The 24,570-nt window shown below is 37.9% G+C and overlaps 1 protein-coding gene across 2 annotated transcripts in view; it reads left to right on the top strand.

Moving 5' to 3' along the window:
• Positions 1 to 12,222: 12,222 nt before the first annotated feature.
• The window catches only part of BANK1 (B cell scaffold protein with ankyrin repeats 1), a 322,108-nt gene continuing 309,760 nt past the window's right edge, over positions 12,223 to 24,570 (top strand). For both annotated transcript variants that reach the window (XM_070372094.1, XM_070372093.1), the window contains exon 1: positions 12,223 to 12,515. In XM_070372094.1, coding sequence (XP_070228195.1) covers positions 12,446 to 12,515 — 70 coding nt within the window. In that variant the 5' untranslated portion in view covers positions 12,223 to 12,445. The remainder of the gene's footprint in view (positions 12,516 to 24,570) is intronic.

Raw genomic sequence — 24,570 nt, 5'->3', positions numbered from 1 at the left:
AATATCTAACTCCTCCTATAGCTGTTGTTTGTAGTCTCAAAGATGAACATCTGATGAGCGAGATGAATCAACATACTCCATGCATCCTTCCTTAACTGCAAACATTATCTCTTGAATTAATTTAGATCAAGTAAAGCACTTTATTAATTTTTAATAATAGTTTTATTGAGATGTAATTTATATACCATAAAATTCACCCTTTTGAAACACATAATTCAGTCATTGCTAGTATATTCAGCGGAGAAGGCAATGGCACCCCACTCCAGTACTCTTGCCTGGAAAATCACATGGATGGAGGAGCCTGGAGGGCTGCAGTCCATGGGGTTGCAAAGAGTTGGACACGACTGAGCAATTTCACTTTCACTTTTCACTTTCATGCATTGGAGAAGGAAATGGCAACCCACTCCAGTGTTCTTGCCTGGAGAATCCCAGGGATGGGGGAGCCTGTTGGGCTGCCGCCTATGGGGTCGCACAGAGTTGGACATGACTGAAGTGACTTAGCATAGCATAGTATATTCAGAGTCCTACAATTACCTCCACTGTCTAGTTTTAGGTTCCCTTGTGGCTGAGCTGGTAAAGAGTCTGCCTGCAATGTGGGAGATCTGGGTTTGATCCCTAGGTTGGGAAGATCCCCTGGAAAAGGGAAAAGGTACCCACTCCAGTACTCTGGCCTGGAGAATTCCATGGACTGTATAGTCCATGTACTTGCAAAGAGTTGGACACAACTGAGTGACTTTCACTTTCATTTTCTAATTTTACGTTCTAATTTTTACTTTCTGATTTTGCTAATTTTACTCTCTAATTTTACTTTCTAATTTTAGAATATTTTAATTACCCTAAAAGAAATCCTGGACTGAGCATTCACTCTTCATCTGCTGCTAACCTCAACCTCTTCACAAGTCTACTTTTTGTCCCTGATTGCCTACTCTGGACGTTTCATATAAATAGAATGATACAGTATGTGGTCTTTGGTGAGTGGCTTCTTTAACTTGACCTATGTTTCCATGTTGTAGTATATAGCAGAACTTCATTCTTTATATTGCATGATAATATCCCATTGTATGTTATACTGCATGTTTTTTAACCCATTCAACAGTTAATGGTCATCTGGGTTGTTTCCATGTTTTAACTCTTATAGATTACGCTGCTGTGAAGATTCATACCTCATGATTTTCTAAACTTGATACCGCAGAGAGTAACTCACTACCCTACTCATTTTGCCTCAGCTTGGCCTATTTTCAACATTTCCAGGCAGCTGTTCTAGAATAGGGGCTTCCCAGGTGGTGCCACAGGACTAGAAAAGGTCAGTTTTCATTCCAATACCAAAGAAAGGCAATGCCAAAGAATGTTCAAACTGCAGCAAAATTGCACTCATTTCACACACTAGCAAGCTAATGCTCAAAATTCTCCAAGTGAGGCTTCAACAGTACATGAGCCGAGAACTTCCAAATGTTCAAGTTGAATTTAGAAAAAGCAGAGGAACCAGAGGTCAAATTGCTAACATACATTGGATCATAGAAAAAAAACAAAAGAATTCCAGAAAAATATCTAATTCTGTTTCAATGACTAAACTAAAGCCTATGACTGAGTGGAATACAACTGTGGAAAATTCTTAAAGAAATGGGAATACTAGACCCCCTTACCTGCCTCTGAGAAACCTGTATGCAGGTCAAGAAGCAACAGTTAGAACTGGACATGGAACGATGGACTGGTTCAAAATTGGGAAAAGAGTATGTCAGGGCTGTATGTTTTCACCCTGCTTATTTAACTTATATACAGAGTACATCATGTGAAATGCTGGGCTAGATGAAGTACAAGCTGGAATCAAGATTGCCAGGAGAAATATCAATAATCTCAGACATGCAGATAACACCACCCTTATGGCAGAAAGCAAAGAAGAACTAAAGAGCCCCTGATGAAGGTGAAAGAGGACAGTGAAAAAGTTGACTTAAAACTCAACATTCAAAAAACAAAAATCATGGTATTTGGTCCCATCCCTTCATGGCAAATAGATGGGGAAACAATGGAAACAGTGAGAGACTTTATTTTCTTGGGCTCCAAAAATCACTGCAGATGGTGACTGCAGCCATGAAATTAAAAGAGACTTGCTCCATGGAACAAAAGCTATGACAAACCTAGATAGCGTACTGAAAAGCAGAAACATTACTTTGCCAACAAAGGTCCGTCTAGTCAAGGCTATGGTTTTTCCAGTAGTCATGTACAGATGTGAGAGCTGGACCATAAAGAAGGTTGAATGCCAAATAATTGATGCTTTTGAACTGTGGAGAAGACTCCTGAGAGTCCCTTGGACTGCAAAAGGATCAAACCAGTCAATCCTAAAGGAAATCAATCTTGAATATCCATTAGAAGGACTGATGCTGAAGCTGAAGCTCCAATACTTTGGGCCACCTGATGTGAAGAGCCAATTCATTAGAAAAGGCCCTGATGCTGGGAAAGATTGAAGGCAGAAAAGGGGAAGACAGAGGATGAAATGGTTGGATGGCATCACTGACTCAATGGACATGAGTTTGAGCAAGCTCCAGGAGATGGGAAGGACAAGGGAGCACAGTGTGCTGCAGTCCATGGGGTCACAGATGGTTGTACACGACTGAGGGACTGAACAACAACAGGTGGTACTACTGGTAAAGAACCCACCTGCCAAAGCAGAGACGTAAGAGATATGGGCTGGATCCCCGGGTTGGGAAGATCCCCTGGAGGAGGGCACAGCAACCCACTTCAGTATTCTTGCCCGGAGAATTCCATGGACAGAGGAGATTGGCAGGCTACAGTCCATAGGGTCACAAAGAGTTGGACATGACTGAAGTGAGTTAGCATGCACAGCACTGCATTCTAGAATAACAGAAAGGAAGTGGAGCGGGAGAGAACAGTCCTTTATTTCAGTTTTCCACAAAGCCTAGATACATGACTCTTCTTCCCACACTTTGATCACAGGATCTGTTAAAATGTCCCACTTTACATAACTTGGTTTGGGCTGGGAATCTATCATGTACATACAAAAGAGTTCAGCCTAATGCACGACCTCTGATAACACTCTGAAGAATGCTACCAGCAGTGAAGCTGTTTAAATAATAAAAGTCCAAAGTTTAGGCATAACTCACAGCTGCTTCTTCATTGTACCTCCTTCATCTCTTTGTGGAAATAACCTCTGTGGAAATAATGCCCAATTTTAAAGATCCAAACTCCAAAACTTACTTTGCTCAGAAGGCTCCCCAGTATTTAATCACCTCTTCCATTTCCGGCTTAAACAGTTTGTTCTGCACCTTTATTTAGGGTTTGTGGCTTCTGTGCTCAGTCATGTCTGACTCTTTGCAATCCCATGGACTGAAGCCCACCAGGCTCCTCTGTCCATGGGGTTCTCTAGGCAAGAATTCTGGAGTGGGTTGCCATGCCCTCCTCCAGGGGATCTTCCCTAGCCAGGGATTGAACCTGTGTCTCTTGCATCTCCTGCACTGGAGACAGATTCTTTACCACTGAGACACCTGGGAAGCCTATCTGGGGTTATATTTATGTGAATTAAATTACAATTGGTTTACATATCTGCCTTCTTCATTAGGCATTAAGATTTTTGAGACCTGGGACTCTTTTTGTTCAACTTTGTGTTTCTAATAGTTCTCACAGTGATTAATTCAACAAACACTAATTTTTATGTATGAGTCACCTATTCTATTCTTAAAACTATGATAGTCCCGGGGATAGAAAAATGAATAAGATCCTTTGAGGGGCTTACATTTTATTACAGGAAGGCTATATTAAAATCAGTAAGAATAAACTGTATGAGTGTTGTTATGATAAAAATAAGAAAAAGCACAGGGCACAGGAAGTCACAAGAATGTGTAGTCAATTCTGCTCAGATCATAGAATCAGATTTATAGGTGAATCCCCTCTTAAGCCCAAGGAGGGAATTCCCTTTAGCTTCTGACAAACAGATGTAATGGGTAAATGAGGATTAATCTGCACTGCAGTTGAGTTCACTAATGAGCCTACGTCAGAGTCACGGTGTGGCCACAAGTGGTCAACTGATTTATATTGTGATTTCTAGTTCACTGGGACACATATCAGACAGCAGATCTCTTCTCCCTTTGTGTCTGAATAGGAATTAGGGAGCTAGACCTCTTCCAGGGAATAGGAAGCATCCTAAGAAAGTCCTACTAGACCATTCTTACTGGTTATGCTTGTCTGGGAAGGACCCACCGCACCCTTGTGCAACACGTACTTCTTCAAAGGGCCAAAAAAGAAAAGGCTTACTTCACATGTAGCTTCTCCCTTTCTTCTTTAAGGCAGTATTTTTGATGAAAAAGAAGTTGGTGGCAAGATAAATTGCATTCTACCCAGTTAGTCACTGAAATCAGATCCCTTTTAACCAAATATGAAAGGTATATAAGGGGAAACTATCAATACAGTTGGTAACTGTCCACTTCATTCAGAATTTCAAGAGAAAACTAAAAAATAATTACCACTTGTTAATGGTATTATAATAATGAATACGTTTCAGTAAAGATTTAGGAAAAAGTGACATATTTAGCTCTATGGTACAATAGCTTTACTGATCATTATCATTTTTTGCTTGTTTTAGTGTAGATTGGAATTCACTTGTGAAAATAGTTTCAGTGTATTAAGGAGCCCTTGCCTTTTCCTAAACTGAGATTTTACTTTAGAGATTGTATTTTAATTATTTAAAATTCGTCAGGCATATGGATAATTAATCCCTGGGAGAGTTTTCCTCACTATCACGCTAAGCTAGCCTTCCTATGCCCTGTCCTAATCTGTTTAATATCCCAAATAACCCAGGGCCTATTCTATAATAATATTATACCTTCTGTATTATAATGTTGGAATACTCTATACTTTATTACAATTTCTATTATTTGTCTTATGGAAAACACTCTAAGAATAGAAACTATGACACATAGTAGATATTTAATATACAGCTGCTGACTGACTAGATAATAATCCATTATGATTGCTTTGAATATTCACTTTATTTTCAAATTCCTCAGTGCTAGTTCATGGCAAGTATTCATTGTGCCTATAAAACAAGATTCTTTTATTTTTAAGTTGAATTTTTGTTAACTGTTCATTATTAGACTATTAAGATCATTTTATGAATTATATACTTTAACATAAAAAATGTCCATCTTTTATGTATCCTGATTAGAATATTATACACATAGAAAATGCTCAGTATGTATTTAGAGTAAAAATAGCTTTCACTTTTAATCTTAAATTTTTTAATTGATTTTCTTCTACTTCAGTTACTTTCAATATTACTTTCAGTAATTTTCAAAATAAAAGGCAGATTTTTTTTTCAGTAGGAAACAAACGTAAGAAAACTTATGCAAAATATTTGCAGTGTCACAGGACTAAATATATTTCTTAGATTCCCTCATCAAAATTTTTCAGAGTGCTCTCCCACTCACATCTCTAGCCATTAGACAAATTTCTCACACCCCTAACTTCCTCTGTTTCTGTGGCTGTCTAAGAAGCCTCTAGGGAGGTAGCTATACCAGTGAGTTAAATTCATCTTTTTTACAATATAGTTTTCAACATCCCTCTCTTATGTATATTTGACCTAGATTCACAAAAGAAAATCACCCCTTCATAATAAATATTGTCTTCTCTTTCCTTCAAAAGCATACATGATGTTTTTTATTCCAGCAAAGCTTAATGAAGAAATATTTTTCATTCATCCCAATAAGAATGGCCTGAGATTTCCTCCATCTAATCTTGGAGGCTCAGGATCCATGAATTCTATATGAGGTCTAGCAAGAGAATGGAGAGCCTGTGACATTGAGGCCCCTCTGTCCTGAAATCTCAGATAACTCATGAGGGCAGAAGTCTAGGATGTTCTCTTCAAAAGATGAATTGTGACCACACAACTGGTCTCTCAGAAAGTGGAAATGCACTGGTCATAGGAAAGGAGCAAATGAACTCTCAGAAGCCCTATATGAGCTAATACTCTCTTGATATTAGTTTCACATCACCAACATTTCTGTTACTGTTAGTAGTTCATAACATATTTATTATTCTACAGTTCAGGAGGTCAGAAATTTAGTCATTCTCACTGGGCTAAAAAGTCAGGTATCAACAGGGCTGGTTTCTCCTAGAGGCTCTGGAGGGGAATGTGTTTCCTTGTCTTTGCCAGCTTCTAGAGGAGGCTTTGTTTTTGGAAAATGATAAGTCAATTTTTGGTGAGAATTCTCACCATAAGATGCCATTTTCTGTTCTGCTACCCATTTTTAGCTCTTTGTAGAGTCTGTTATACTAACTGCTTTTTCTTCTCTGAATGGGTTTTCTCAAAAAATGTCTGCATTCTCTTCTCTTCTGAACTGTTAACAGGCTATTCACTGCCCTTTGAAATTATATGGCAGATGTGGAAAATACCTTCTGTATGTTCTTCCAATTTTTGGATAGTTTCAGGGGCACAGTTCTTAGAAACTGCCCGAAGCACCCTAATAGCTAGTTACACCACTGTCTCAAACATTATCTTTGCTTCTCTTCCTGTTGAAATTTGCCTCCAACCACTTCCTGTTGTTGTCATCTTGTTCCAAACTCCCAATTTCAATGTTTCTTTACTATGGTTTATTTATCATGGAAGCTGCTCTAACAATCACATTACTTACAAGAAAGAATATCCTTGACGTATCCAATGGACCAGAGATATTTTCAATTATTACAGAACTGTTTAGTATTACTTTATCCTATATAGTTAAGTCGCTTGCTCAGTCGTGTCCGACCGACTCTTTGCGACCCCGTGGACTGTAGCCCACCAGGCTCCTCCGTCCACGGGATTCTCCAGGCAAGAATACTGGACTGGGTTGCCATTTCTTTCTCCAGGGGATCTTCCCGACCCAGGGATCGAACCCAGGTCTCCCACATTGCAGGCAGACGCTTTAACCTCTGAGCCACCAGGGCAGCCCTTAATACTCCACAAAAACTGAAGCAGAATGTCTTGAAGGCAGACTTTATGGCAGCAAGGGCTGCATCTTTTCATCACTACATGTCCAGTGCCTAGCACTGCATTTTGGGGTTAGCATTGGAGAAGGAAATGGCAACCCACTCCAGTGTTCTTACCTGGAGAATCCTAGGGACAGGGGAGCCTGGTGGGCTGCCGTCTATGGAGTCGCACAGAGTCAGACACGACTGAAGTGACTTAGCAGCAGCAGCAGCAGCAAGCACTTACTAAAATCTCTTTGAATGAACTAATAGATAAATGAATAATGAAAATGTGAAGAGCAATGTCTGCTTTTATCAATCCTGTAGATTGAAGCTAACAGGTTTAGCTATTGAGAGACCTCTGGTGAGTTAAGTGCTAAGGAAAACATTATAAGTAGGGTACAGGGTAGCATTGAAAACCTTATCTAATCAATAATTTTGGCTAAACACAGAACCAAATTATCAGAGTTTAAAAAAAAAAGTCAAAACAGCCAAAATGAGAAATAGAGAATTTTATATTTCTTGACACTTAAAATTTTTATAGTATTGTTTGTTAAAACTCAGATATAATAATCAAGCTCCATTCTAGCAAACTTACTTTCACTTGTTAACATAGGCAGGGGTGGCTGGGGAGGAGGGGATTGTCAGCTACTGTATAAGCAGAAAACTTGGTGAGTCCCATAAGTGATTCTCAACCGAATAGAAAAGTGCAGATTCAGCACATCTGCTCAGCCACTAGAGAATAGAGGCAAGTACATAATGCAAATAGCCCTGCAGGAAGGAATATCAAAGAGCTACCACAATGACCAATTAACAGTGAAATGTTACTCCATAGGGACTTAGCAAATTAATGTGAAAAGGAGTTGAGTATTCTTTAATATATGTTTATTTAGAAGAAGATAATTTTTTCCCTATTAATGAATTATTTCCAAACACTCAATTTATCACCTTAGGTTGATATTAGTTTTCTATTGCTACTCTAACAAACTACCATAAACTTAGTAGGTCAAAACACATTTATTATTCTACAGGTCAGAAATTCAAAATTAGTCCCACTGGGCTAAATGTCAGGTTTCAGTAGGGCTGGTTTCTTCTGGAGGCTTTGGAGGGGAATGTGTTTCCTTGTCTTTGCCTGCTTCTAGAGGAGGCCTACATTCTTTGGCTTGTGGGCACCACCCGCCCCCAACCTTATTCAAAGCACATTACTCCAATCTCTGCTTCCTCATCACATCTCTTCTCTGACTTTCCTGCCTCCATCTTATAAATACCCTGTTATTACACTGATTTACTTGGATAATCCACACGACTCTTCCCACCTCAGTATCTTTAACTTAATCCCACATTCCATGTAATGTTAGGTAATAAATATCTAACATCTTTAGATCTTTAGGACATCTTTAGGGGGCCCATCACACAGTTAGGTTAGTATGAAAGAATTCAGTTAAATGTGAGGAAGGAAAAGAAAATGAAGAAAGTCTCTCAGTAACAATAGCAGGGAAAGTACCATTTCTAGGAAATACCTTCAAACCTTTGTAGTATTTGGTCTAGTTTTGAGCTAGAAAATAAGACACTCTATGAAAATATTATGGGCTTCCTTTGTGGCTCAGCTGGTAAAGAATCCGCCTGAATGCAGGGGACTTGGGTTCGATCCCTGGGTTGGGAAGATCCCCTGAAGAAGGGAAAGGCTGCCCACTTCAGTATTCTGACCTGGAGAATTCCATGGACTTAGGACTGAGCAACTTTCACTTTCATTTTCTTTCATGAGAATAATATAATATAATATATGCCTAAAGATCTGGACATTTTCTTCAAGAGGAAAATTCTCTGATAATAAATAGCTATGAAGAAACAATGTAATCTTTAACTTTTATGATATCTTGCTGCTTTAGGAAAGAACGTTTGTTTTTTTTTTAAGCGATCCAGAATCTAAAAGTAGAAATGAAACCAGCAGAATTAGCAAAAGCATCCAGTCTGCAAAGGCACAAGGAATCAGCCATGCAGCTTCAACAGGGCAACAGGGCCTCAGCCATCCAGTTATTGGAACATAGAGTCAGCATGAGGCTCATAATCTCTACTGAGTGGGGTAATCAGACTGAAGCTGTCAATATGCTGTTAAAAAGAATACAAGGGAAGAAGTCAATGGATCCAAGAGTTTGATATATTGAGAAACTAGAAACCAACTGCGGATAGCATTTTTTGTCATTCTGTAACAGGGGAAAAATCAGGAACCTGTGATTACACGCTGCTGGTCGCATTCTGCCTGAAAAAGCATCTCAGTGTGAGGATTACTAAGTGCCTCTTGTCTGAGAACAAATGTGAACCAAGAGATTAACCCAGCATTTTAGACAGTATCATTTCCTTAGGGGAGAAGGTTGAGGGAAAATAAAGTCAACTGTGACTAAAGATTATCTGGCACTGAGAAGACCAAAATGAGTGAAAACATTTCTAAAATATCTTTTGATATGCATAGGCAAAGGTAGAATACATGTAAGACTTTGTTCACGATCTCTCTGTGTGTGATCTCCACACATTTTCTTTTCTTTGGGAAAGCAATGTCTACATATTCTCAACCGAATAGTGCCAGTATATTATAATGAATTATGAGTTCAATTCAAACCTGTTTTAAAGGAGATAGATGTTCATTTCTATGAGATTTTTGCTCTGTGGAAAGAAGAGGAAGCTATATATATATATATATATATATATATATATATATATAACCTATGCCTATGTATCTGTCCATGCAATCTTCCATGCAATCTTTAGCAATAACTATGCGACCTTAAAAGGGAGAGAAGGCTTATACTAAGAGGGAAGCCTATGGGGTCAGATTTGGGATTGAATTTCAGTTCTGTCTACTTAAAACTTTTAAAATCCAGATCCTTCAACTGTAAAATGTGGCTAAAGCCACATTGGTCTGAGAACCAAATCACATGAACATTGGGAATCACGTGGTGCTTGGCACACATAATACTTAAAACAGAGTAGCTGTTAATAGCAATATGAATTAAACAAGAGTGAACAAATAAGAGGCTAAACTGTTACATCAAAATCTTTGAACAAGAGTTGTGTTCTCATTCAGTACCTGAAACAAAAACAAAGCTAGAATAATTTTTGAACTTTATAGATTTTTAAGCTTTTCTAACACAAAGTCTTATTCAATAAAGTAACTTAATATAAACAGCTCTGAATTTTAGACACATTTTTGTTTTCATTTTTCCATTTACCAGGATCATACTGATAAAGTTGTGGAAGTATCTGAAAATACTTAATTATCCTATGTATTATAAATATGGTTATTAGAGGAGACAGTGTCATAAAACTGTAGAGCTGGCAGAGTCCTGAGTATAATTATTTCAATTTCCTCATTTAGCTGGGATTATGCAAGGCTCAGAAATAACAGAATTCCCCCAGCTGCCCAGATAGCGAGGAGGAAAGTCAAGCTGGCAGCCACAGCCTTCTGACTTCCAGTCCAGGTCTCTCCATACAAGAAGGCTACTCGATATGGGACAGATACAATTTGCTATCTGAAGATTATCCTTGTGAACAAGTCTTTGTGTGCAAGGAGGGAATGAGCATTGTGTATTTGCACAGAGAAAACTGGGATGCTTTTGAAGAGATGGACACTTAACTGGCGAGCAGGAGTTAGAAGGTGTTTATTACTTTCCCCTCAGAATCTTGGTCAAAGCATCTTTTGTGAAGATGCATCAGTGAGAACACTGTCTCCCCAATGGACTGGTTTAAGAACATTTATGCTTTCCTGAGAACTGAATTTCTGAAAATATTGACCAAGAGTTTATATACTCTTTAATCCAAACTCTCTGTTTTTACCTTATTGTACTGTGGTCTCTTGGTAAACAGACACTTGTAGAAGACAATAAATTTGTCAATATGATATTATTTCATAAATTAAATAAAATCTTCTGCTCCATTATTTCAAATACAGGAAATCAACTTAAAGTTAACAATGAGGCTAAGGGAACAATTGGAATATATATTGAATGTATATATATAAATATATCTATAATAGCTTTCAAATTTGCTGACATATTTCTCCCAGTTTACTTCATCATGATACAAAATGTAAAACAAGTTCAGCTATGTGAAAAACAAAGTTTTGATACTTGATTTGTATGCCATTCCTAAAACAGACTTTATGAGATCAATATCAAATAGTTGTTCTACAAATATAAATAGTTGGTATAAGCCTCCTTTCTAGGTTACTTATATAAAAAGAGAGAGGGGGACATTTAGGCATGAACAATTACCAACTCTTCAAATTGATCTTCAAAAATATTTTTAACTTCAGAATGTAAATTACTAATTTAGAAATCCTGAGAGAAGAAGGGATGTTTATTTTAAGGCTCTGGGGAAACTCTTGAGTATTCCAGTCTTTAGGGCAAACAAACAAAGAACCATTTAGATCCATGTCTATTTTGTTTTTTAACTAGGCCCAGTTTTGAGCAGGAGTAGGAAATATATAATACATAATTTATGGATCTAACCTAAAATGTTTGGGCAAAATGCAATATCAAAGCAAACAAACAAGCCCCCCAAACCCAAAACAAACCAAAAAATTCCAACTATGTATCTCTATCTACATTACTACCTATACCTTTAATGACTCATCCATATCTGTAGGTCTGCTGGATGGCATCAGCGATTCAAAGGAGATGAACTTAGGTAGACACCAGGAGATAAAGAGGGATAGGGAGTCCTGGCTTGCTGCACGCAGTCCATGGGATCGCAAAGAGTCAGATACGACTGAGCTACTGAACAACTATCTCTCTTTTCCAGTACGTGTCTGGTTCTGGTAACCCTATTTCTTCCAGGAAGAAGGGGCATCGCAGAAGCCCTTGAATGGGACAAGAAAGTCGACAGGAACAGGTAATCTCGCTCTAAAAACGTCCTGAGTGAAAAGGTGAGGAGGGAACAGGCCCAAATAGTGTTGCTGCTCCTGCTAAGTCGCTTCAGTCGTGTCCGACTCTGTGCGACCCTATAGATGGCAGCCCACCAGGCTCCCCCGTCCCTGGGATTCTCCAGGCAAGAACACTGGAGTTCTCCAGTGTTCCTTCTCCATTGCATGAAAGTGAAGAGTGAAAGTGAAGTCGCTCAGTTGTGTCCGACTCCTAGCGACCCCATGGACTGCAGCCTACCAGGCTCCTCCTATGGGATTTGCCAGGCAAGAGTACTGGAGTGGGGTGCCATTGCCTTCTCCGCCGAGGAGTGTTAGAAGAAACCAAAGTGGCCTAAAAAGGAGACCAGCGCGAGCCCCTGAGCAGTTTCACTTCCGCAGGGAGCCCAGCGCGGTGAGCCCTCGCCCTGCGGCCCGCGCCCAGGGGCTGCGTTTCCGGGACCTCGGCAGCAGCAGCCGCGGTGGGAAGCGGGCTGAGGACAGCGAGGCCCGGAGACCAGGTCGAGGAGAACCTCAGATCAGGAGAGTCAGGGCTCGGCGGGCACGCGTCCAGGCGCCTGGGCTTCAGCGGCCGCGATGCTGCCAGCAGCGCCAGGCTGGGCGCGCGGGAGCTGCGAGCAGCCTGCCGGCGGCCCAGCGCCCCCAGGTGGGTGCGCGCGCGGTCGGGAGGCGGGAGGGAGACCGGCCGGCCCCGGGGTCCCGCGGAGACCGTGCTCCTCGCGGTGGGGGATCAGGCTGCCGCTCTGCCGGCGCCTCCCGCGGGCTTCTTGGCCGGGGAACCCGGACCCGAGCAGGTGGAAGCACTCTTGAAATCTGGGCAGCGCGCCACCGCCAGTGCTGCAACTTCTAAGTAGCTGGCACTTTCCAGAGCACCTGGGACACCCTCCTCTAGTATCCAAAGTCACCTTGGAATGTGTTACAGTTACACATCAGCCTAAAAATTCTGTCAACATGTTACAGCAGAACTGCCCGTTTACCTGCCGGGGCTCCCGGAATCCAACCCGGTAAATGGCCTGTGACCTGCTAGTCAGAGAGATTACTTTCTGCAGAAAGTCCTCGAAACAGCTTTTCCTAACGCAAAAGGAAGAGCAGTCAATTCGTCTGAAAAATAAATGCATTTACGGGTCAAATGGAAGTGAAGGCACTTGTTTTCACTTCTTTTTGAAATATGTCAAATGCATTTGTGAATTGTATAATGAATATAAAAAGTGTTCAGTTTTGAAAATTAAAAAGAAAAAGGCTTCACTTGCATATTAAGAGTACTGAAGATGTACACACTGACATAAGCGATAAAAAATCTGAATGAAATTCTATTGATTTGCTGAATGGAGTTTCTCATAGCTTACTAGCATTTAAAAAAATTAAATTATGGTTTTAGCTATGGGAAATGTGTTTTTTCATATACGAGTTTCAAAATACTGCTTTTTAGTTAAAATGGGAAGTGTACTTGTGGCAGTGGAAATGACAAGAAAAGAACTGATATCTTAATATGTTAACTTTCTGTGTAGTGAACACTGACATTCTGAAAGCTGTGGTCTGATGGACTGCATCTCGGCTTGCTTCAGTAAATAAACCAGCCATATCTTTTGAACCTTGAACAGGTTAGCTCTTTTGTAATTTTGGTTGAACAATTTTGTTAAATAGAATCAGCTACAGTTTGTTTCAAACTTCTAGATTGAGCAGTTTAGACAAAACATAACTATTATTTCACTTAATGCTCAAGTAATGCTTTGAAGTGTTTGGTAGTATGAATAATGCTGCAGTGATGTAAACCACCTTTTGTCTCATTCTGAGTATTCTTGTTCCTCCTGTGCATTTCCCCTCATCTCTTTTGGTCCTTCCAATACAATATTATTTCACTTGATTCATTTACCTCCTTATTTGGCTCAGCTAATGACACTTCTAACGAGCTCTCTTTTGTTATTAACCCATGCCATTCCTTGATGTGAATAGTCTTTTAAAAGAACTAGTTCTGATTAATCTCTCTCTCTCTCTTTTTTTTTTAACGAACACCTTTTTGTGTGACCTCTCTCTCTGCTTTGGGCAGGTGTCTCTGTAGCATCATAGACTTGAGCTAAATGTGACACATTAGGGGTTAGTTACTCCAACTGCCTCACTTTAGACATGAGAAAAGTAAGACTCAATGAGTGAGTTGCCCACAGTTCCATAACCAATAAATATCTGAAGATCTCATTCATCATTTCACCAACAGTCTTCTACCTACCCATCCCCAAGAGTTGTGTAGTAATATGAGTGTAAAATGGGCAAACACAATCTAAAGTGGTAAATAACAGTTTCATGCCTATGAAGATATATTTCCAGCAGTTGGTGTATTTTGTATTTGTAATGACAATACTGTATAAACTTCCATCAGAGTGTTCAACTTGTCCTTTAGTGGAAGCAGGAAAAATATGGTACCCAGAACTAAGTGTGAAAATGATGCACAGTGGATAAAAATTCCATTTAGACTCTTTTTTCTGGTTTATAAGTAACTAGATACTGTCTACTAATGTCCAAAAGAGAAGTTCCTTCTTTGTTTTATTCCAAAACTGATGATTGTTTAAATCTAATTTTGACTGCTACCTTCAATAAAGACTGTTTACTAAAGCATAGAATATTCCCTACTCCATAGTTTCTGTATTTCTTATTAATATTACTTGAGGCCTCTGATGAAGACAGAGATGAATTGTTAGGTTAAAAGCAGAGCATATCTGTCCTGTCTCACCATATGCTAGATGCTTGTACATAGTTTGTGAGGAAGATAGTTTGTCTAAGTATTGTGTCTAAAGTTCTTGAGGATTTGAAACTTTCCCTCCAACTACAATCTTCCAGCATAGTCAGTGATCTAGATTTCTACTATGGGAGATTCCTTTATTTAACTCTGCTGACTGATAAAACTTTCTTCAGACAAGCTGGAAAGGTTCTCTCTGGGTTCTGTCTGATAGGCTTATTTATGCTGAGATTTTAAAGAGAGGTGCTCTCTCAGGGCCTTCTTTTATGGAATAATTGTATAATATTTAATTGCTTAGGATTTCAGGCATACAGCAGCATATTGGGCATAGGAACCTTTTTTTGCCATGTCTTTCTGAACACGTGCTATAGGCGATCATGATCATGCCCTACTTATGATGGCCTCAGCTCAGACTGGAGAGGCAATGGCAACCCACTCCAGTACTCTTGCCTGGAAAATCCCATGGCCGGAGGGGCCTGGTAGGCTGCAGTCCATGGGGTCCCAAAGAGTTGGCACGACTAAGTGACTTCACTTTCCCTTTTCACTTTCATGCATTGGAAAAGAAAATGGCAACCCACTCCAGTGTTCTTGCCTGGAAAATCCCAGGGATGGGGGAGCTTGGTGGGCTGCCATCTATGGGGTCGCACAGAGTCCGACATGACTGAAGTGACTTAGCAGCAGCAGCAGCTCAGACTGCTTTAAATCCAGTCTAGCTTCATTGCTTATCTGCTTTGTGATCTTGAATAAATAAATAAATCTATCATTATATCAATTTGCCCAGTTACAAAGTAAATGTGGATTGAACAATAGCATTTATTTGAAAGAATGTTTTTGAGTATTAAAGGGGAAAATGCATGTGAAGTGCTTTTCAAGGTGCCATAGCAAATAGTAATTGCCTAATACATGTTGGCTATTGTTTTACTCCTTTGGTCATTGATTGATAGTGTCATATTTACATGTAACAAGTAAAATTCTTCTGGAGAAACTGCCTCGTGTTGACTTGGGGAAAAACTTAAAAGGATGAAGTCATCAAACTCCCACATCAAAAAAAATAAAACTGGGGAGTGTGGCTTCCTATAGAAAGATATTGTCATAATCTTGGGGAAATAGTGTAGTTAATAGTTCCAGGAGGAGGGAAAAAAGAATCCACAATGAGAAAAAAAAGAAAGATTGATTAGACTAGGGCAGTTACAAGAAAGAATAAAATGGGAATTTAATAGGACAAAATGAGAGCTATATCATTATGGAATTATTTCTCCATATCACAGAGAATCAATTATGACCCAATTAAGGAAAAAAAAAATGTATGTTTAAAAAGTAAGCATCAAATGTAAAATTGTGGGACATTTCATCAAATTATAAGAAGATAGAAGATCTGTTTTACCAAAATATTTACTGCTGGGCTAAAAACAAACTAATGTAAAGAATATCATTCCTGCCAAATATAAATCACATGTTTTAAGAAATTAAATGGCTGCTACCTGATCATCAGGGCTCTCCTGGTGGCTCAGATGGTAAAGAAGCTGCCTGCCAATACAAGAGGCCTGGCTGTGATCCTTGGGTTGGGAAGATCCCCTGGAGAAGGGAATGGCAATCCACTCCAGTATTCTTGCCTGGAGAATTCCATGGACAGAGGAGACTGGTGGGCTACAGTCCATGGGGTCACCAAGCAACTTTCACTCACTACCTGATCATCTAAGGTACAGTTGCTATTTTATTACTTTCTATGTATATATATTATAGAATATCTTACAATAATTTTGGAGATGTATATGAAATAAGAATAGGAAGGACAAATATTCTAGAAGTTATTATTTAAAAATGAGTTGTTATATGGTCTTGTAATTCTTTCCTATTTTAAATATAAAGAATGTTATCTATGTTTTACTGCAGATACTGAAATAGTTCAGGTGATGAAGATAACAGATATTGTATGGATTTATTTATTTTTCACTCTTGTATTTATTTTTCACTCAGAAATATAATGAACCTTTTAGACCTTTACCATTAGGCATAGATTTCTTTGCTGCTTCCAAATGCTTCTGATTGAGATAATCCAGAAAGATTACTTCTCTTTGTAATCATGAGAAGTAATTCATTATTGCCTTGTGGTTTTTTATAAGATTTTCTTTGTATCCAGTTCAAGTTTTGCTTTATCATATGAATTATGTGTCATATTTCCTTTTCTTTTAAGCTTCATATTAGTAATTCTCATTGCTTCATTTTTATGTGTTCCATTTAATAAGGAAGACATACTGAAAAGCACGAGACATTCTTAACATGGAATTTCATTTGCCTAATTTTGTTTGGTCATGATCTAGGTTGAGGTGTCAACCTCATCCTTCAGTCAAGATCAATGGTCTCATTCCCTTTTTGTTCATATTTATCTGTAGGATCATGTCTAACTTTCAGAAAAACAATATAGTTTCAGACTACTTGAAATTTTTGCCTTTTAGTAGCTACCATTTATTATGTTTCTACTTTGAATTTATGTGATTGAGATATCACATTACTTTGATAGGTGAGCATGTCAGAAGACTAGCACCTAATTTGGACAAGAAGTTATGTTGTTTCATATAATCATACGAAAACATTTAATAATTCATTGTGGCCTTTCATTTCCTAACAGTTTTCTAAACTGTTAAAGTCTTTTTTTAGGGGATGGGGTGCAGGGTGGAGAAACATCAACATGTAGAAACTTATCACATCAAAGTGGTAGGATTCTATAAAATCATGGCACTGGAATGACAAATTGTAGAGTATTTCTTGTGACTGTATGAAGAATCCTTAAGATGTACACATTTTCTACATTGGCCAATCACATTTTATTTAGATTTAGAAGACCAGTGTAATTAAGAAATCTCAGGAGACAACTACAGTTTTAATGTAATTCGTGAACTATTGGGTCCCTGTTGGAGCCAGTCCTTTGACTGCTTAATGGCCAGTGATGTGTGTTGTCTGGCATTTAAAGATTTGTTGGATTCAACAAAGCCCTTCTTTCCTTCCAAACAATAGATAATGAGACTGTTAGCAGTCAAAGGTCAATGTTCGGTGACATACAATAGAGAATGACAACTAGTTGACTCGTGTGGAAGATGGATAATTAGACAAAAGACTAGAAGAGAGAATTAAGGAGAAAGACAGAGGGAAGAGTCTTGGTTTCTGACTTTCCATTTGCAGGTCGTGTAGGACCCCGCTGCTCTTGTTGTTCTGATATTGTCTGTTCATGAAATGCCTGTGACATCCTGCAATGACTTTTTCTTTATATGAACTATTTTGAATGAGTTTCTTTTTTTTTTGGAGGAAAAAAAGAGTTTGGGTTAGAATACCTTTATTTCTCAAACACTGCCATTCCTGTTCCTGTAAGCTTTTCCTCTTTTAGAAAATTGCTGTTATTGTTAAAGCAATCTTTAAGAATCTTCTATTGAAAGTTAAAAATCATCAGAATTAGATCTATTCCTTTTATGTGCTAAAAATAGAGTGCCTTGTGAGGTGAGTCTGGTGAGTCCTCTAGATAAAAATATTTGGAGTTTTCTAGCTTTATGGTGCATGTTTGAAAACTTGAAGTCTCTATAGTTGGTGAGGAAATAATTCATTCAAAGGTTAGTATTATGAGTTAAGCACTATGAAGTCTAGAGTTTTGAACTGTGTAGTTATAAAATTATATTAATTATAAAATTTAGCAATAGAATTTTTATGCTTTGTTAATACAATGCTTTTACTTATATGAAAAGTTTGTAGCATGCTGTTTCTGACAAACTTTTAAAATGTGTTTAAATTGAGGCACACAAAGAGGATCCTTATGACATTTATCTTAGTAAAAAAGAAAGAGGAATTATAAAATTCCTCCAGCATAATTTACAAGCTATTATCTCAATCCTCCTGGCAGATGATAAAAAATAGCATCACTGACAGGCCATTGTGAAGCCTTTATCCACACTATCAGTGGGCTAATATCAACCTGAAGCAGTGTAATCAGCATTTTACTTCAGAGATCGGTCCTTGATTGAGATCTTTTGTAGTAATCGAGTAGGAAGTTTAGTATCCTCATTAGGTGACAGATGATACGTTATTAATAGTGTTAATGATCGCCTTGGAAAACAAGGTTAGAATTCAGTGTGCTCTTACCAAATTGGAGAGATAGACACAAATTAATGAAGTTCAGGTGTGATCAATTAAGTGTAATGATGTAGGTGAAGGAAGGAGACTCTGAGTGACAGACAATTTTTCAGATTTTAACAAGGTTACAGTCAGTCTTCTAATGAGCAAGGGGAGAGATGCAGAAGAAGAAGCTGGAAAAGTAAACTGAAACTCAATTACATAAGCCTGTATGAAAAGTCCCCTAAGTATGAGTAGATACTGAAGCATTTTAAAACAGAAGCATAACATGACTAGATTTTTGTTTTTAGAAGATCATGTGAAAGGTTATTCTTCTTCTAAATCACCTTCTGAATCAATGAAGGTGAAAATAAAAAGAGCTTATGATCTGAAAAAAATAAAAGATCTTGTGAGGTGCTTTTGGTACAGTTAATTGGAAGAAGTTAACAATGGAAGTTTTTGAACAATTAGGAATTTATTCAAAAGTAAAATAAAGGGAGAAGTGGACGTGTTTATTGAGAACTATTACTTATATGCTTTTTGTGCTGTTGTAGTAGATACAGAGTCTGAGGGGGAAAGAGATGTGGAGAGTCAATGGTAGGTTTGTGGCATGGAAAACTGGGAAGGTCATAAGTTGTCATTTACTCTAATGGAAAAGACTGAAGGAGCAGGAAGAAATGGCAAGGGCATGAACACATTCAATTTCAATTTTGCATATGTTACATTTGGGCTAGATGAGAAATACTCAGGTAGCGATGTCAGATAAGCATTTGATGTTATGATATGGAGCTCAGAAAGGGAGTTCAGGCTAGAGATATAAAATTGGGAAAAGTACTTGGCTCAGCTAGTAAAGAGTCTCCCTGCCAATGCAGGAGATATATATTGATCCCTGGGTTGGGAAGATGCCCTGGAGAAGGAAATGGCAACCCACTCCAGTATTCTTGCCTGGGAAATCCCATGGACAGAGGAGCCTAGTGGGCTATACAGTCCATGGGGTCACAAAGAGTTGGACACGACTGAGAGCACAGGTATGCACAGTCTTTAAAATTTCATCAGTAAATAAGATAGCAGAAAAGAAGTGTCTAGAGTAGAAAGAAAAGATGACCCAGGATAAAGAACCACATAAAGTAAAATTTATATATTGATAGAGACAGAGGAGTTACCCTATATGATTGAGGAGAGGCTAAAAAGAAAAGGAGGAAAATAGTATAATGGCAAGAATTCAAGAATGAGATGTTTTGGGGAGGCAGGAGTGGTGAACGGATTGAAATTCTTTGAATAGTTCAGGTAAATTGAAGACTGAAATTTAGCTGATGGATTTGACATGAAACTTACTGATGACTGTAGGGAGAGAGGTTAAGTAGCTTTAGGAGAGGGGATGAGAGTTGAAGGGTGAAGGTAGATGAGGATGTGGATGCCATGTAGACAACTTTTGAAAGCTTGGCTCCAGTATGCAGAAAGAAAGTAGCCACTGCAGGAGATGTGGGTTAAAGAAAGGGTTTTGTGTATTTGTTTTTTGTTTTAAGATCTGTGCTAGTGTAATGGTTTATTTGTACTCAAAAGCTGATAGCACTACACCAAAGGAAATTTTTTCCTATGAAAAGGTTCAGAGACAAGTTCCATAAATTTCATTATGAACACATTTTAATGTAGATATTTTCTTATGTGTTTAAATATTCTGTTTCATCCTTTCCCTTCCTTCTTTCCTTCTCTTCTTCCATGATTCTGGAGTGCCTCTCTTCTTCCTCTCCTCCCCTTCTTTCTCCTCCTTCATTCCCTTTCCCCCTCCCCATCTCCTTCTCTCTCTAGGCATGAATGTTAATGGAAAATAATGAATATTTCTTTGTATTGAACCTTTATTTCCATGCTGGATTATTCCATAGTTTTGCTTTTATTGATCATCCCTTCCTTTTTATCCAAATCTGAATCAGTGCATCACTATTACAGTCATATCTTTGCATATGCTTCAACTTGTACCCCCTTTTTTTCCATCAGAGCTGCTTGATTAAACTCCAGCCCTGAATAAGTCTATCCAACTGTATTCTTCCTGTTTGAATCAAGTAACTGAATGTTGCCAAGTGAAAACACATTCGAGCAAGTTGGAATAGTTATACATTTGGGCAGTTCCTGTTACATACTACTTGTGTCATAGAAGATTTTGATAATAAATGACAGTGAGTTGAAAAAATTGTATTCTCTGAATGCAGATTTGTTCTATGATGTCAGATCAGTGAACTCTTACATACTTTCTGTCTGTTGATGGGCAAAAAACACTATACTGTGCTGCCTGACACTGTATCAACTAGACATGTGGCTCTTGGGCACTTGAAATACAGCTGGTTCAAATTGAGATGTGCTGTGAATGTAAAAACACTCACTAGTTTTCAAAGATTTAAAATAGAATGTAAAATCTTTCAGTAACTTTAATATTGATTTACATGTTTTACTGGATTGAATAAAATATATTGCTATAATTTCACTTGTTTCTTTTTATTTGTTGTTATATAGCTGTTAAAAAATTAAAATGACATATGGGATTTGCACTTGTGATTTATATTGTATTTTTTGTTGGATAGCACTGCTCTAAGTTTTCAAAAAATCCCAATGAAATCTGTTGAAGGTTTGGTTTCTTTCTTATGAAATATTGTTATAGAAATATTACCAATATCTGACATGAACAATGCTAACATAATTTACACTTCCTCCAATAGTTTAAAGAGACCCTCTCCCCATTCATGATTGCCCACAGAGGTATTTTAATAATGACATTATAGTATTATTTGAATGTTTAAATCATAGTGTAATACTAAAATAGTATAAATGCTAAAATTTACTTACCATTTTTCATATAATTTACTCATATTTCTATTATATCTTTTACCTTAATAATTTGTGAGGTCACATTACATATTGAAGATTTAAACTTTATCTTATCATCACAGATATTTTTCTTAGTCTATTGTAATCTTTCTAAATGATTTTGATTATGGTGTTTGTTGCCACTGAATATATTTTAATGCTCATTTTTTCAAATACACTTATATTTTCTTTCACAGTTCTGTTCCCTGTCTTGGCTAGGGGAGTCTTAAAAATCTCTCAGTGACCATTGTAATTTTCTGTATTTTTTTCTAAGATTTTAATTTTTATAGTTGCATGTAGTATGCTTGGGATTTATTTTTGTGTATAGCATGAGGCTAAAATCCAACTTAAGTTTTTCTTTTTTAATATGGGCAGCTAATTGAGAAAAGCATTTATTAAATGAACCCCACTCTTGTAAGTGAATCGAAATACCACCATTGGCATACAGCAAAGTTTCATGTATCTGGGAATTTGCATTCTGAATTCTCTGTTCCACTCATGTTTTTGTTTATTCCCAAGCCAATTTCTGCTAAGGAAAGTTCTCCCAAGAAATCGCCTTTTCCATAATTTTCTTTTGGCTATTAATAGATATTTATTATTGGAGAAGGAAATGGCAACCCACTCCAGTGTTCTTGCCTGGAGAATCCCAGGGACAGAGGAGCCTGGTAGGAGGCCGTCTGTGGGATCACACAGAGTCAGACATGACTGAAGCGACTTAGCAGCAGCAGCAGCAGATATTTATTATTCTCTTTTTCCACTTGCATTTAAAGATGATTTTGTCCACTTCTCCTTCCCATGAAATAATTGGGATGTTGTGTAACACATACTTTAGAAGCATTTAATAGAAAGCCATCTAGCAGTTTTAATCAGAAAGAACTTTAAGTTAGGGAATTAAGTGTAAGTATAGTTGCTCAGTCATGTCAGACTCTTGGTGACCCCATGGACTGTAACCTGCCAGGCTTCTCTGTACATGGGATTCTCCAGGCAAGAATACTGGAATGAGTTGCCATGCCCTCCTCTAGGGGATCTTCCTGACTCAGGGATTGAACTCGAGTCCCTTGTGTCTCCTGTATTGCAGACAGATTTTTTTACCATTAGCGCCAATCAACATTAAATGTTATTAACTATTCTGTTGGATTAATATGGATAGAAAATTCTGTGTCCAAAAGGTCCAAGGTTTCAGAATAAGTATATAGTAACTTGGGTTATTTAATTCAGTTGACAAAGTTGGAAACTTTCAACTCAGTTGTACTGCAGTTACATGAAGATTGAACTTTCCTGATGTGCTTCTGTGAAAAAATGTAACAAGATATTACTTTCTATATTTGAGATGTCTTTCCAGATAATATTTTATCACAAAAGTAGTTCATTAATTCAGTTGAATCATTAATTGGAAAAATGTGACTTTTGCACTGAAATTATGAGATGGAAAATATCTAATATTTTATTAGTATTAAACTGAATAAGATGTTAAAATGAAAAAAAAAGACACATAATTCCTTTTTAAAAAGAACTTGATAGATCTTTGGACATACGTATAGAGTTTCAGTTTAAAATTTATCAAAAACTTTGTTTGTATTATAGACCAAACTAATCTCCTAATCTCTTACCTGTTTCCCATACATTTTTCCAGTTTTACATTGTTAAAATTTATCATGTTATTTGACAAGATAACTTAGGCTGCAAGTTGTGTTCACCTTTGTGGGTTGATTATCTGTCAGTTCAGTCAGTTCAGTTCAGTCTCTCAGTTGTGTCCGACTCTTTGCGACCCCATGAATCGCAGCACGCCAGGCCTCCCTGTCCGTCACCAACTCCCGGAGTTCACTCAAACTCATGTCCATCGAGTTGGTGATGCCATCCAGCCATCTCATCCTCTGTTATCCCCTTCTCCTCCTGCCCCCAATCCCTCCCAGCATCAGAGTCTTTTCCAATGAGTCAACTCTTCGCATGAGGTGGCCAAAGTACTGGAGTTTCAGCTTTAGCATCATTCCTTCCAAAGAACACCCAGGACTGATCTCCTTTAGAATGGACTGGTTGGATCTCCTTGCAGTCCAAGGGACTCTCAAGAGTCTTCTCCAACACACAGTTCAAAAGCATCAATTCTTTGGCGCTCAATCTGTGTCAACTCAGATATAGGATCTGTCACTTGTGTGACTTTGAGCTGATTACGTATCTGGGATCCAATTCTTTTATATCTGGAGTGGGTAACACACCTATTTTATAGCCTCATGATGATAAATATAATTCTGTGTGTAGAGTACCTAGAGCATTCATAACAGGTGCTTAGCAAATGGCCGATATTATATTCAGCATAAGCTACATTCAACTTACACTTTTATTAGAAGGAATGTGTTTACATGGCTCATTCTCACACTTCTGGTGTCGCATACATATGAATCTCAGGATTGAGAGCCTCATATAAATGTTCTTTCAGTTCTCCTGTTTAATTTTTCTCAACACTACATTAAACAGTATAATATCTCAAACACATGTTTCTCTGGGTTTTCACTCCAAACTGAACTTGAAGAAACCTGTGATCTGTTATGAAAATAAATGCTATGGTTCTATATATGAATACTATGTAGTCTTCAGGGAAAATAGTTAATGGGTTAAGAACATTTTTCTCATTTTGAGAATTTAATTCTGTTTAAGCATCATATTTTTAAAAATAAAAATGTAGTAAACTTTCATTTCTTTATTCTTGAAGGAGACTTTGTTCATAGCTATACCATATATTATACTTCCTGCCCTCCCAGCCCTATGAAGACAGAGGAACATACAGAAAAACTGGACCATAGTGTAGTTGACTCAGCCTCTGAACTTTTGCAATGAAGGCATTTCTTATATCATCATGTAATTAAATAATAGTTGATATAGTTGTGCAGGTAATGTTTTAGCGATATATTTGAAATTGTTTAAATTATGTCTGAGCAGTGTATTCCTTATAGGGTATAAATCTATACAGTGTTTCACCTAGACATCTAAGGGTGAGCAGAATAACAGAAAGGATCCC

The sequence above is a fragment of the Bos mutus genome, chromosome 6 (genome assembly GCF_027580195.1).
Source record: "Bos mutus isolate GX-2022 chromosome 6, NWIPB_WYAK_1.1, whole genome shotgun sequence".
NCBI lineage: Eukaryota > Metazoa > Chordata > Mammalia > Artiodactyla > Bovidae > Bos > Bos mutus.
Note: the sequence above shows the minus strand (reverse complement) of the source record. Positions and strands in the feature narration are given on the sequence as shown.